This window comes from Erinaceus europaeus, chromosome 6 (assembly GCF_950295315.1).
Source record: "Erinaceus europaeus chromosome 6, mEriEur2.1, whole genome shotgun sequence".
NCBI classification, from domain to species: Eukaryota; Metazoa; Chordata; class Mammalia; order Eulipotyphla; family Erinaceidae; genus Erinaceus; species Erinaceus europaeus.
Genome location: NC_080167.1, coordinates 37,659,697 through 37,673,987, shown reverse-complemented (window position 1 = coordinate 37,673,987; position 14,291 = coordinate 37,659,697). Strand labels below are relative to the sequence as shown.

The 14,291-nt window shown below is 34.6% G+C and overlaps 1 protein-coding gene and 1 long non-coding RNA gene across 5 annotated transcripts in view; one reads left to right on the top strand and one right to left on the bottom strand.

Moving 5' to 3' along the window:
• RGS7 (regulator of G protein signaling 7) overlaps positions 1–14,291 on the top strand; it is a 522,282-nt gene that overhangs the window by 488,118 nt on the left and 19,873 nt on the right. For all 4 annotated transcript variants that reach the window (XM_007532564.3, XM_060192035.1, XM_060192037.1 and 1 more), the window contains 4 exons: positions 8,790–8,888; positions 10,053–10,114; positions 11,051–11,161; positions 11,618–11,743. In XM_007532564.3, coding sequence (XP_007532626.1) covers positions 8,790–8,888; positions 10,053–10,114; positions 11,051–11,161; positions 11,618–11,743 — 398 coding nt within the window. The remainder of the gene's footprint in view (positions 1–8,789; positions 8,889–10,052; positions 10,115–11,050; positions 11,162–11,617; positions 11,744–14,291) is intronic.
• Positions 6,594–14,225, bottom strand: LOC132538908 (uncharacterized). Its single transcript, XR_009550219.1, has 2 exons — positions 14,018–14,225; positions 6,594–6,790 (listed from the first exon to the last, which is right to left on the bottom strand). It is a non-coding gene; the product is annotated as an uncharacterized LOC132538908 (long non-coding RNA).

Genomic DNA, 14,291 nt, shown 5'->3' with positions numbered 1-14,291 from the left:
ATAATACTAGTGAGAGAAGGACATCTTGGGAGTCGCTGAGGTTCAGAGCCTTTACATGTAAGATATATGCGTTACCACTGAAATACACCCTTACCCTCTTTCTCCAAAAGGAGGCAATTTTATATAAGCCTGTGGAAAATTGGACATCATTTTTTTTTAAATCTACAGTCTGAAGACTTCCTTAAACTTGTGTCCTAGCCATAGTGGTTGTATAATTGGTGTCTTGTGAGAGAATACATGACAATGCATTTCCACCTTGTGTTTAGAGATATATGAAATGCCTTTTTGACAACATATAACAGTAGTATATGTATATTGTTAAAGTAACACATTCTCATAGAAGACTTATAAATTCTTTAAAACCCCTTAATGGACATATGAATTTCTAGTAGCAGTCACTCTAAGAACAAAGCTTAAGGATGGCACCACTGGACTTTAAGCACCACTGGACTTTAAGAATTTCACAAAAGTGAAAATACACTTTTTTGGTGCTTTTTTTTTTCTTATGTAGTCACAGTTTCCAGAGCATGTATGTTTTCAGGAGAGACTTTTTTCCTTCTGTTGTTTTTTTCTTTCATTACATGTCTTTCTCTTCCATTTCTAGAAATATAAGCAAAGGCCCCAATATGATGTGTGTACATTCGCATTATTTTAAGGCAGCTTACTTTGATGTTAGAATAAAGAAACAACAGGGAAAAAATACCAAAAAATCCCTTTGGATCTTGTGCTCAAAGCTGTTGCCCTTAGAAACTATCTGAGAGAAAGAGGCAAAGCCAGACAAAATAAGCCTATTCCTTTCTACTGTAATTGACCCCACTCGAATCTTGTCACCATCTGCTCATAATACTGAGCTTTGCTTTTGTGGAACAAGATTCAAAATACACTGAGCTACCTCTGACCTTCATTTGAAGAGTTGTTTTTCTAATATCTTACATCAGGTCCCTAAAGATTCTGACAATTGTTCTCCTATGGAATGGGTTAATGTGATACAATTTATATATTACAGTGTCATCACTGGCACTTTCTTTTTAGCACTGTGCTCAACATTGATACCTTATAAGTGCTACTTTTCACTTTGAAAGTTTGAGCAGTACTATTTTATAATATTGCTCTTATATCATCAGTCCTCATTTAGTGTTGGGAAACCACGGGACATATCAGGATGGAAGTATGTATAAAATGGACTCTTGACACTAGTTCACTTTAGAGTTAGCAGTGTTTCCTGAGACTCAATAGTGATTTTGACTATTTGGGTAACTATAGAAATATATGAAACTAAAACTGTCAAAGATGCAAAAGTTCTGAAGAATGTTACAAGAAGTAGTATATATAGCATTGTTTTCTAGCCTTTTGATAAATATCACCTCTCATAGTTATAACTATTGAATTTGTTAGAATATTAACAAATAATGCTATTTTACAAGAGACTCTGGATCACACACTGCTTATCTTTAGAATTGTTACTATTACCATTTTAGCTTTTATTAGGAACTGTAATGACCCAGATAGTTAGCAGACTTTCTTGTTTTGCTTTATGCCAGATATGTACTGCTCTTTAGATATTTAAATGTAAATGCTATAGGCATAACCTATTTTTCAAAGTTCATTGAAATTGTACACACTGAACATGCAAGCAAACATATATCCATACATAAGTATAATGACATAATTTTATTCAATTCTATATATTAGTTTGTAGTGACTACGTAATGAAATACTACAGACTGGATTATAGAAAGAATAGGGATTTATTCTCATAATTCTGGAACCTGAAGTTCAAGATCAAATTAAAGACACATTTGGTTTCTAATGAGAACTTTCTCCTTGGTTTGTTCAATCATGCTTTCAGCTGATTGAATGAGGCCAACCCACATTATGTAAGGATACATGCTTTCCTCAAAGTACACAAATTTAATTATTATATTATGTTTAATTAATTAATTAATTTATTTATTTTTTACTAGAACACTGCTCAGCTCAGCCTTATGGTGGTGCCAGGGGTTACTCTAGGATCTTTGGTGCCTCATAGTCTTTTACAATAACCTTTTACATAGTCTTTTTACATAACCATTATGCTGTCTCCCCAGCCCCAGATTTAAATCCTAATCTCATCCAAAAACACTCTCACAGGAACACCCAAAGTAATATTTGATCAAATATCTGATCATGGCCCAGAGCAGAGGCAAAAGGGATTAGGAAATGAGACATAGAGGGATGCAAAAGGAAACTCAGGGATTCCAGGAAAAAAAGGGGAAGCAGGAGCATCAAAGAGAAGGGGAAAGACTACACACAAAGTAGACCTATAAGAAAGTTAAAATTTAAAAAATAAATAAATAAATAAAACTTAGAAGAAAAACCATTAAAATGGCCATAGTTGATGTTATAATAAATAGCTAAGATTTTGCTTCTATTAGATGATATAACAGAACTGACCATAACATATTTTACTTTAGCAAGTTTTACATAATTCTAGGGTATTTTTATTTGCATGTATAAGTATGTATTTAGGTGACAGTGTGCCATTCAGCACTACACTGACAGGATCAGGTATTTCTTAATTTATCAGGCCTGAGGGTCTGAGTAACTTAAGTATTAAATATTTAGATTACTTAAATAATTGACCAATGATTTAAGAATCAAGGACGGCAAGGGAAAACGTAAGCTGAAACTCGCTGTGGTGTATTTTACAAAAACAAAAGACTGTGGGAAAGGAAAAATATGAGGTGGAATAGAGGAGCACTGAGATCCTAGTATATGATGGTGGAAAAAGATTTAGGTTAGACGAGAGAGTGTCTTGCTCTTATGTCTACCTGTTATGTGTCTACCTGTTATGGGACAATGAGAGTGTCAACAACTGTACTATAAATCATTAATCCTCCAATAACATAAAATATAAAAGAACTATGTCACTACACTTTACCAAGAAGAAACTAAAAGTTTGCTTCATATATGACTATAAAACTTCCATAGAAAATTTTGACTTTATTTCCCTTGCCTCTATATTCTCCTCAGTTTGACATTTCAGCAACGGCAGTATCACATGCTGAATCTATTCAGCTTTATTCTTAGTCCTATTTATATTTTATACTCAATAATAATAATAATAAAGGCCTTCTATCCTATACACATGCAGTTTCTTTCCTCCTTTACAGCCTCAATGAACTCCAGAGTCAGTCTGTATTTTCAAGCATACTGTATTTCAAAGTGTCTTTTCTTACTTCCAATTTTTCTTAGTCTAAGCACAATGCTTTAGTTTTCTCCTAGGTGTTTTTGTCCAAAAATTTTTGATAAAATCAACTTTGAGAGACAGAAAAGAGTTCCAAATGGTTTGGAGTAAATTTTAAATATTTTTCAAGTTTTATTATATATATATATATATATATATATATATATATATATAGAACTTAACCCTTTACATATTTGTACTGCTTATACGTAGCATATTTCTCCATTTAGACAGAAATTAATTTTTAGTCAATAAACAGATCAGGAACAACATTTCAGCCATAATAATTTAAAAAGCTTGCATACTTAAATTTAGTGTTTTAATTTTAATCTAGTCTTATTTGTACCAAGATAGCTCCTAGATCATATTCTTTTGAAACACTTTGGGTCAGTTACTGTAATATTGGCACCAGTGACAACACAAGACAAAAACACAGATGCAGATAAAGATCTCATAGTTCTTTTAAGAATTTAGTTGGGGCTGGGCAGTGGTGTATGTGATAGCACACAGAGAGCACCCAGGTTAATGCCTCTAGCCTCTAGTCCCCAACTGCAGGAGGAAAGCTTCACTAGTAGTGAAGTTATACTGTAGTTCTCTCTCTCTCTCTCTCTCTCCTTTCAATTTCTCTATGTGTAGATCCAAAATAAATAAATATTTTTTTAAAGAATTTAAATCAAATTGATTTTCAAATACATTTTGGTCCCAACTTGAGAAGCTTCTTGTAATTCTATTAAATGACAGTGTCAAATATAACTAAATAAAAGAGACAGAGGAATACCTATACAGGTTATTAGACACACAATTGCCTAGTGTTTAATTCTATTTTTTTTCCCAGCAGCTACAGGTGCAGAAACCCATCATTAGAGGGGGCATCTCAGCTCCTCATGTCCCCTCTGTGAGTGTTTTGCAGAGACCTTTCATGGGGAGATGAGAAATTTTACCCATATGTCAAGTGTACATGTAAATGCCCCTTTACTGTTTAAAAAAGATAAATAAATTAAAATTTTATTAATTTTTTTATTTCCAGTAGAGTTATTACTAGAATTTGATACCTACACAATGAATCCACTGCTCTTGGTGGGCATTTTTTCCCTTTCTTGATAGAGACAGAGAGATAGAAATTGAGAGAAAATAAGCAGATAGGGAGAGAGATATCTGCAGCATTACTTTACCACTGTGAAGCCCTCCCCCCCACCCTGCAGGGGGGAAACAGTGGCTTGAACCTAGATCCTTGTGCGTGATAAGTTGCACTCCCCAAGAGATTAACATTTAATTTAGAGATTTATTTTTTACATGCTACATTTTCCTGTTTTAAATATATTATACTCAAAGTAAATTCCATGTCTCTTTTGCTCTTTTTTTTTTCACCATAGTTATCACTGGGACTTGGCACCTGCACATGGAATCTACCACTTCTGGTATCCATTTTTTCTTTCCCCTTATCCTTTTTTTATTTGTTAGAACAGAGAGAAAGATCAATGGGGAAGATAAAGAGGAATAGAGAAAGAGAAACACCTGTAGACCTACTTAATCTCTAGTTAAGTTTCCCTCTGCAGGTGGGGAGCAGGGGTTTGAATCTGGGTCCTTACACATGGTGACGTGTGCTCAGTTGGGTACACCAACAGTACCCCCCATTTTGCTTTCTATATACATTTATTTTTTTATAATTATTTTACATAAAACATGTAGGAGTATTAGTTGGTAAAGACCACATAGAGGTATGTCGTTCCAATTTAGATTTTATTTTAATTTTTACTAGTGATTTTATAATGATCAACAAGATTTTAGGATAAGAGAAGTACAATTCCATGACCAGAGTTCCATACCCCAGACCCTCCATTGGAAAGTTCTCTGTTCTTTATCCCTCTGTTAGTATGGACCAAATATCTCCATGGTATGCAGAAGGTGGGAGGTCTAGCTTCTGTAATTACTTCTCTGCTGGGTATGGGCATTGGTAGGTCAATCCATATCCCCAGCCTGTTTCTATCTTACCCTAGTGGGGTAGGGCTCTGGGGCAATGGGGTTCCTGGACACATTGGTGAGGACTTCTGCCTAGGGAAGTCAGGTTGGCATCATGGTAGCATCTGTAATTTGGTGGCTGAAAATTATTGAGATAAAAAGCAGAAAAAATTATTTAATCAAATAAAGGCAAAAATATAGCAGATGAGAGTTGAGGTCTCCATTTTCAAAAAGCCACTAAGTCTATTTTAGGCATATTCCAAGGGGCTTATGACTTTATTAATTTTTTCCTGACAGCTATTATGCAGGTGGGCTAAAGGTATTGTCTGGGAAGATGGTGTCAGAGTTTGGAATAAGACTAGAAAGCTGGATCAGGGCATAGAGTAGCTCCCAAATATGGGGAAAATATATAAATACCATTAACTGCAAACCCCACTGATTTGATCTAGGGCTCATGTTTATTCATATTTAGCACAAAAGCCTGTGTAACCTCTGCATCTCTCTTGGTCTGAGCTCACATTCCATAGTCATTGCTAGAAACATTCTAGGCTGCACTCATTTCAGGACCAGTCTTCCTCGAGTGGTAGAGCATGTTGACCCAGACTTCCTTTAGAGAGTGTGGCAGTTACTACCATTATTGTTACATGCAGACAAGAGGTTAGTAACCAAAATATATAAAGATTTAACCAAACGTAGCAACAAAAAAGCAAATGACCCAACTCAAAAGTGGGGAGAGGATATGAACAGCATATTCACTACAGAAAAGATACAAAAGGCAAAGAGGCATGAAAAATTGCTCCAAGTCACGGATTTTCAGAGAAATGCAAATGCAGACAACAATGAGAGAGTATTAAGGCTTCTACAAGTGTAGACAAAACATATTTACATTTAGTGTTCCAGATACTTGCCTACAAGAATACACTTTTTAAAAATTGTGATTTCTGGAAGTGTTATTTTAAGAGGCTTAAGGTATTTGATTTTCATTTATTCCCCACTTTTTATTTCCATTAACACAAGAGCATTTTTACCTTTTAAACTTAATTAAAATAGTTAAATTTAATAAAACCCAAAACAATGACTTAATCACTCTGAATTTATACTGCCACATTTCCGTCTCCCCTTTTCCTATTTCTCTCTTTATTTCTTCTTTTTCTTTCTTCTTTCTACCCTTCCTTCCTTCCTTCCTATGTTTGTTCTTCCCTTTTTTCTCTCTCTTATCTCTCTCCTTTCTGCCTGTCTCTCTTCCTCCCTCCTTTCCTCTCTCTCTTTCTCTGCCTGTCTTTCCTAGGCCAAGAAGTCTGATCAGTTGATGTGTGTGTGTGTGTGTGTGTGTGTGTGTGTGTGTGTGTGTGTGTTGCTTATAACCAGAACTTACTATTGTGATCAAGAATAAATCCCAAAGCCTAAGTCACAAGATTCAATGTGGTTTATTCATTTGGTGGGGCTTCTATCCCCCATTTGGAGTCAAACATGGCTTCTGATGGAAACCTAAAGGAGCAAGCTAGTAGGGTGATGTACAGGTAGGCATCTAGTTTCTCAGTGGGCAGTGATGCACAGTAGCTCAGTAGCAACACATGGTCCTCAACCAAGTACAGAGGATGTGAGCTGAAATCACAAAAACATAAAAAACTCACTCTCAATGCATGATAATATTTCTAATAATCCTTGTAGCTTTTAATCTTATATTTTCATCTTAAACAAGAACTTTATGGTTAAATTGGCAACATTTATACACATTTTATGTGTACTGTAGGCCCTAATTAACGAATGTAAAGTGTTAGTTCTTTCATTTTCTTTATAAAAAGTATTATGACATAACTGAAAAAATTGTAGACTTTGGAGTTCACAACTATTGTATAGTTAATGATATAATCTTCCCACTTTTTATATGAAGGTTAATGATTTATAGTATGTTTGTTCATTTATAGGCATATCAATACTCCACTCCCTCTAAACCCCTTCTTCCCCCAAATTTTTTACTTTGATGCAGTATGCCTGCCCAGTGTAAGGTTCATTTTTAAGTTTCTTTCTTTTCTTTTCTTCTCTTCCCTTCTCTTCTCTTCTCTTTTCTTTTCTTTCTTCCTTTCTTTCTTTCTTTGCCTCCAGTATTACTGCTGGGGCTAGGTACCTGCATGAGTCCACTTTTCCTAGAGGCTTTTTTTTCCTTTTGTTGCCCTTGTTGTTTATCGTTGTTATTATTGTTATTGCTATTGTCATTGTTGTTGGATAGGACAGAGAAAAATCGAGAGAAGAAGGGAGAGAGAGAGAGGGAAAGAATGATAGACACATGCAGACCTGCTTTGTGGGGGATTTGTTTCTTAAGTTACACTTATAATTGAAATCATTATTTCTCCTCTTTATGACCTATTTTACTTAACATAATGCCTTCAAGTTATACTTCCTAATTTAAAAAAATCAACCTCAGGGAGTCGGGCTGTAGCGCAGCGGGTTAAGCACAGGTGGCGCAAAGCACAAGGATGGCATAAGGATCCCGGTTCGAACCCGGGCTCCCCACCTGTAGGGGAGTCGCTTCACAGGCGGTGAAGCAGGTCTGCAGGTGTCTGTCTTTCTCTCCTCCTCTCTGTCTTCCCCTCCTCTCTCCATTTCTCTCTGTCCTATCCAACAATGACAACAACAATAATAACTACAACAATAAAACAACAAGGGCAACAAAAGGGAATAAATAAATAAATATTTTTTAAAAATTTTTAAAAAATCAACCTCAAGGGAACACACAAAGTCCTTTGATTTTTAAAATCATGGTATTTGGGGTGAGACGGGCGGTAGCGCAGCGGGTTAAGTGCAAGGACCAGCCTAAGGATCCTGGTTGGAGCCCCTGACTTCCCCACCTGCAGGGGAGTGGATTCACAGGCAGTGAAGCAGGTCTGCAGGTGTCTTTCTTTCTCTGCCCCTCTCTGTCTTCCCTTCCTCTCTCTATTTCTCTCTGTCCTGTCCAATAACAACAACATCAATAACAACGACAATAATAACTACATCAATAAAACAACAAGGGCAACAAAAGGGGATAAGTAAATCAATAAATATTTTTTAAAATCATAGTATTTTGATAGTAAGGGAAAATTCTTTTGACTTGTTTCATGAGTTTGTATGAGAAATGTCTGACTCTCGATTGAGTTATTACTTCTGCCTTTAAGCCCACAGATTTCTATATTTACTAAGCAGTGGAACTCCAATGGTTTAAAAAAAAAGTGTTCATAAATAGTAAGTTTGACCTTTAAAAATAAATAAATAAATAAATAAATAAATAAATAAAGCCCTGAGACATTAAGAAGTCCAGAACAATGTGAAAGTTTTGGGATAAATGATATTTGCTAATGACACCTAATATCAATAAATGACATGGTCAATATTGTATTGTATTCTTTCCATATTATCAATTATTCACTCAAAGTTAGAAATATAATAATTTTTGAAGTATTCATATGATATTTATGAGAAGAACACCTTTTTAAATTAAACCTCTGTTTAATTAAACATGCAGCAAAGCTATGAACTACCTCAAGGACGATAGGATACAAAACTTTCAGAGTCTATAACTATAAATGGTATCTCTCTTGAAATATTTCTTTTTATTTTAATATAGTCTGTCTATGGTTTACAAAATGACATTAGAAGTCATAGTCCAACCCACACACCCACACCGGAAACTAAACCTCCGACAGAAGATGAGCTCCAGCAACAGGTGGGTCAGCTTCTAAATTATTAATGTTTTATAGAATAGCAGCTATCAAGGTCAGATGATGCAGGGATTTAAAAACATTATTTAAATTTGTGACTGTAATTTATATAGGATCTAGTTTTAACATATGTCATCACTAATTTTGAAAATGGTCAATATACATCTTTTTTAAAAAAATCCTTCTTCCTCTAGTATCTAATCATATGTATTGCTTTATATATGCCTTAGTTATTAAAAGTTTTTCTGTGCCATAGAGTTGTTTTTTTTTTTAAGATTTGTTTACTTTTGATGGAAAAAGAACATATTATCTTAGGTATTCTTGATAGCAACTTAATACCTGATGTATACATGGCATACCTTTTATCATGGAGCCATCATCTAAGCTATCCATGATCCTGTGTTAAAAAGATGGGAGGGCAGGGAAATGATTTGGCAGTAGAGTACCTTGAATGTGTGATCACATGAACACAGCAAAGATAGGCACAGAGAAAATGAGCTCTTTGTGGATGGTAAAGAATTATCTTGCTCTCATACTCTCCCCGTTTCATATTAAGTAAACAAGAAGATAAATGGTTGAGGACTCGGAGTTGTATTTTTCAGATCCAGTGATACAACATGATCTTTACAACAGTGTACCTACATTTCACAGTACTTATGTCTATAAATTCTCTTGAGTTTTACTTTTTGAGTTGTGAATAATTCTGGCATATGTCACTTCATTGTTTACCAAGTGGTCAGTGCTTTGGGCTTCATGTAATATTTTAATGGGAACACAAATGTCACCTCTAACAAACAATAATTAAATCTATTAGTTGTTTTACCCCTTTTAGTTCTTTCCCTGAAATATTTTATTGTAATGCTTATTCATTACCCATATGCAGGACAAGTAATTCAGAAAGTTTTACGTTTTTCTATATTTCTATAGTAAAAATAATTGCATTTTGTTAAAGCCAGAAAGAAATCAAGCTCCTTGTTCTAAAGTAGTATTCATATTTTAACTTTTTTTGTTAACTCACACACGATTGGTTTGACTTCTTTTGTAATTTTTGAAACTTAGCTGATTTAGAATATATTCTCACTTAGAACAACCTTGTCTATGAAAATTTAGAACTGACACCTGTGGTTATGTTACTATGCATGTAATTACTTTTTAAATTCTCTTTTCAGATAAAATATTGGCAAATACAGTTAGACAGACATCGGTTAAAAATGTCCAAAGTTGCTGATAGGTAGGTATTTCAAGGCGTCTATATGAATTGTAAAAATTCATATGACGAAAATAAATGGTTAAAATTATAAGAAAACTGTTGGGATGGCAGGAATGATAAATAATTGAAGGCTTTATAAAATGCTACTTTGTTTTTCCTTTTTAAACTTTCAGGGAAATCCCATACTTTAAATGATAAAATGAACATATAATCTTTAAAAGCTTAGAGGTTCAATGTTTTTATAATCAGATGCAGAGATAATTCAAAAAGAGTTGAATGTTTTTCCTACTGCTGGGGCAAATGAAACTTTTCATTTATTTGTTTGTCTGTTTATTGTGTGTATAGCAACTTAGAACCTGTCTTTAAGTTCATTGTAACTTTAATTTCTCTGTTGATGATTTGGGATTTTTATTTAAGCTCAGATTTTAGATATTTTCCTTTTCTACATTTAAATCTGTCCAGAATTATTTTCATGTTTTTCATTTTGTTGTATTGTCATAACCTACTTATTCAGATTTTCTCTCCCCATTCTCTGTTTGTTTAAGTATGAGTTTAAAAGGAATTTTTAACCTAAATTATTTACATAAGTCTTATAAATACTTCTGGCAAAAATTTCCTTTAGTTCCTTTTTTCCAGTTTGGTAGAATCCAGTTCACCTGTAGACAGCTGACTAAGGGTTAGAACTGACACATTTGCAATACATTTCAAATCCTGACCTCTCCCATTTTATTTTATATGAGTGGAAAGATAGGCAAAGAGGGAATCCTTAGATTCATCTGCCAGGAAAATCATTAAGTTTATTAGTGAAAGTTATTGAAATATAAAAACAGATTGACTTTTTTTCTATAAGCAAGTAATAATTTATTGTCCAGACACTTTTCTATTGTTTTCTTACTGAATATAATCTCAATCAGAAAACAAAGAAGATGAAATTATTTTTTTTCTCTCTCTCTTTAGCTTGCTAAGTTATACAGAACAGTATTTAGAATATGATCCATTTCTTGTGCCACCTGACCCTTCTAACCCATGGCTATCTGATGACACTACTTTCTGGGAACTTGAAGCAAGGTAGGGGACAATTTTTATATCAACCAAATATGTGCATGACCCAGGTTCCAACTCAATCCCCATCATATTGAAGGAAGCTTTGGTGCTATGGACTCTCACTCATTCTCGCTGCTTTTCTGCCTCTCTGCCTATATCAAAAAAGGGAGGTGAGGTGGGGGTCTCTTGGGTGGGATCAAAATGTCTAAAATATTTTCCCATATTACTTGTTTGACATTGGAAAATTATTATCCTTTTGTATCTAAATTTCTTATCTGTGGACATAAAGTCTATTTATTAATGTCTAATTTAGTCCCTTCTATGTGTCATACAGTTCCATCCATCAAAGACTTTTTTTCCCTAAATGATTCATTAAAAATGTGAACTTCAAGACATATATTATTTGAAGGAGAACTCTAGTAGAGGAAAATAGGACTTGAGATGAAAATAATGTATCTGGCTTTGTGTTATCTCCTATAGTAAAGAACCAAGTCAACAAAGGGTAAAACGATGGGGTTTTGGTATGGATGAAGCATTGAAAGACCCAGTTGGAAGAGAGCAGTTCCTTAAATTTCTAGAGTCAGAATTCAGCTCCGAAAATTTAAGGTAAGACACGTTTGAATCTTAAATGGAAAAGCATAGAGATCTACTTTTGATTTGTCTTATTATTTTGGATTTAATAGATCAGTTACTTTCCTACCAAAATGATGATGATGATGATGATTTGAACCCAAGTTTATTTTTACTTCCCCTTGGTGGAGAGTGAATAATTGTATGAAGGCAATGCCTATTCAGCACTTTCAATTCCTTTTAATGGTTTGTTTATACAATGTTTCTTGAATTTTTTTTAGCTGTTTGACTTTTCAGCTATTTAATTTTAACCATATTTTAATAATCATAGTACATTTGACATTGACTACATATAAAAATATAATCTTTAATCAGGTATTTGGAAAACTGAAAATAAGAGGAATCTTTATGCAGTTAAAATATCACCTACTTTAGGCTGGGGAGACAGCATAATGGTTGTGCAAAAGCCTTTCAAGCCTGAGATTCTGAGGCCCCAAATTCAATCCCCAGCAACACCATACGCCAGAACTGAGCAGTGTTCTGGTAAAAAAAAAAGTATATATATAGCCTACTTTCATAATCATTATTCTGCATATAGCTACTCAACTAAGATCTAGAAAAAAGATTGGGTACCTGCATTAAGTAATTTGAAATAAAACTGGCAGAAATTTGTTTACATACTTAAACAAAACCTCTGGTGGTCTCAGCATGATAACTCTCCTGGATAATTCACCTGCTTTGTTATGCACATGACCCAGATTCCAGCCTGAGTCCCACCACATTGTAGGAAACTTAAGAGTTAAGTAGTATGGGAGACTGGGCAGTAGTACAGGTGGTTGCAAAGCACAAGGACCAGCATAAGGATCCTGGCTGAGCCCCTGGCTCCCCACCTGCAGGGGAGTGGCTTCACAGTTGGTGAAGCAGGTCTGCAGGTATCTTATCTTTCTCTCCCCCTCTTTGTCTTCCCCTTCTCTCTCCATTTTTCTCTGTCCTATCTAACAAGGACAACAACAGCAATAATAACTACAACAACAATGAAAAACAACAAAGGCAGCATTTTATATATCAGCTAATAAGTGCAATAATGTAAAGAAAATATGATTCATTTTATGGATGAATAGAGGTTTTAAAAATGCTGCCATTATGCATGAGGGGAAAAAGAAACCCAAGGAATGAGGCTCAATTGCTCATATAAAAAATGGTTCTTTGACTTATTAAAATTTTAGTCTAGTAGTGGGTGAAGTAAAGAAAGTAGATCATAAGGCAAAGTTAAGAGGTTTTATATAGGACAGATAGAGAAGGAAATAAGTGAAGGCATCTGAGGAAGTGACTTCTCAGCTGGGACCTAGATTAGAAGGAGCTCACCAGACAAAAAGGGAAAGTGAATGTTCTGTTGGGTAAAGGAAATAGAACAGAAAAATCCTATTTCATGAGTGAAGTAACTTTTGATTCTTCAGTCAAGTCTTAACCATTTCTTATCTCAATTATTTTAGGTCACATTAGTTTTCTTAAATATAAATAACTTATATTTTAAATAACTTACATACTTCATATACATACACACTTGTATACATGTGTGTATATCTTGAGTACTTACTAAATTACTAATATATGCTATATTACTAGAGATGTATAGTTAAATAAACATATAGCTAGACACATCAATTTATAGTTATAGTAAAATAATTGAATGTTAAATAATTAAAGTAAAATAATTGAAGTGTAATTCTTGAACTTCTAATTACGTGACACAATATACTTTTTATCCACCACTTCTGTGAGTATGCCACACTATATTTATATTTGATGCTGTTATTTATTTATTTATTTATTTATTTATTTATTTTTATTTTTTTAAGTTTTTAACCAGAGCACTGCTCAGCTCTGGCATATGGTGGTGCAGGGGATTGAACCTGGGACTTTGGAGCCTTAGGCACAATTGATGCTGTTTTTTATACACGTAATCATCACAGCAAAAATAATGGGAATTCTTGCTCTATTTTGTAGATTAGCAAATATATCTGAATGAGGCTAGTCTTTTTGTTAAAATCAGATTGATTTTGAGTGACTTCTATAAACCATCATTAAACTATTGTTTACTGCTCCCAAAATCTAAGCCCCACTATTGCTAACTACCTATTCCACATGTCAGTAAAGAAAAAACAGTTCAGACTGACAACACAACTAAGACGTTGCCATGTCCTTTCATGTATCATGTGAGGGAAACTTGTTCTTTCGTTCTTTCCAGGCTCCTGCAAGGTGGCAGTGGGAGCTAAAAGGGCAAGGGCAGCCAGGAAGTTAGAGGCATACCTTTATTTTGGTGAGGAGTCAGCTCAATTTAGTCCCCCTTTGTTCAGCAAATTTACATCTTGGGAGTTGGTCTCTAGGTCAACAGCCTCAGTCAGCTCCCAAGGCAGCAGAAATAGCAACAACTCCCTGGATCCTGAGGTTGGACTGCAAACACAGTCCATAGGTCAAGAAGCAGGACTGAGAGGCCACCCCTTCAGCCTAAAGCTGAAGCAAGCCAACCGAGAAGTCCTGGAGCCAGCCAACCAGGAAATCCTGGTAGTCAGGCTGCCACCAT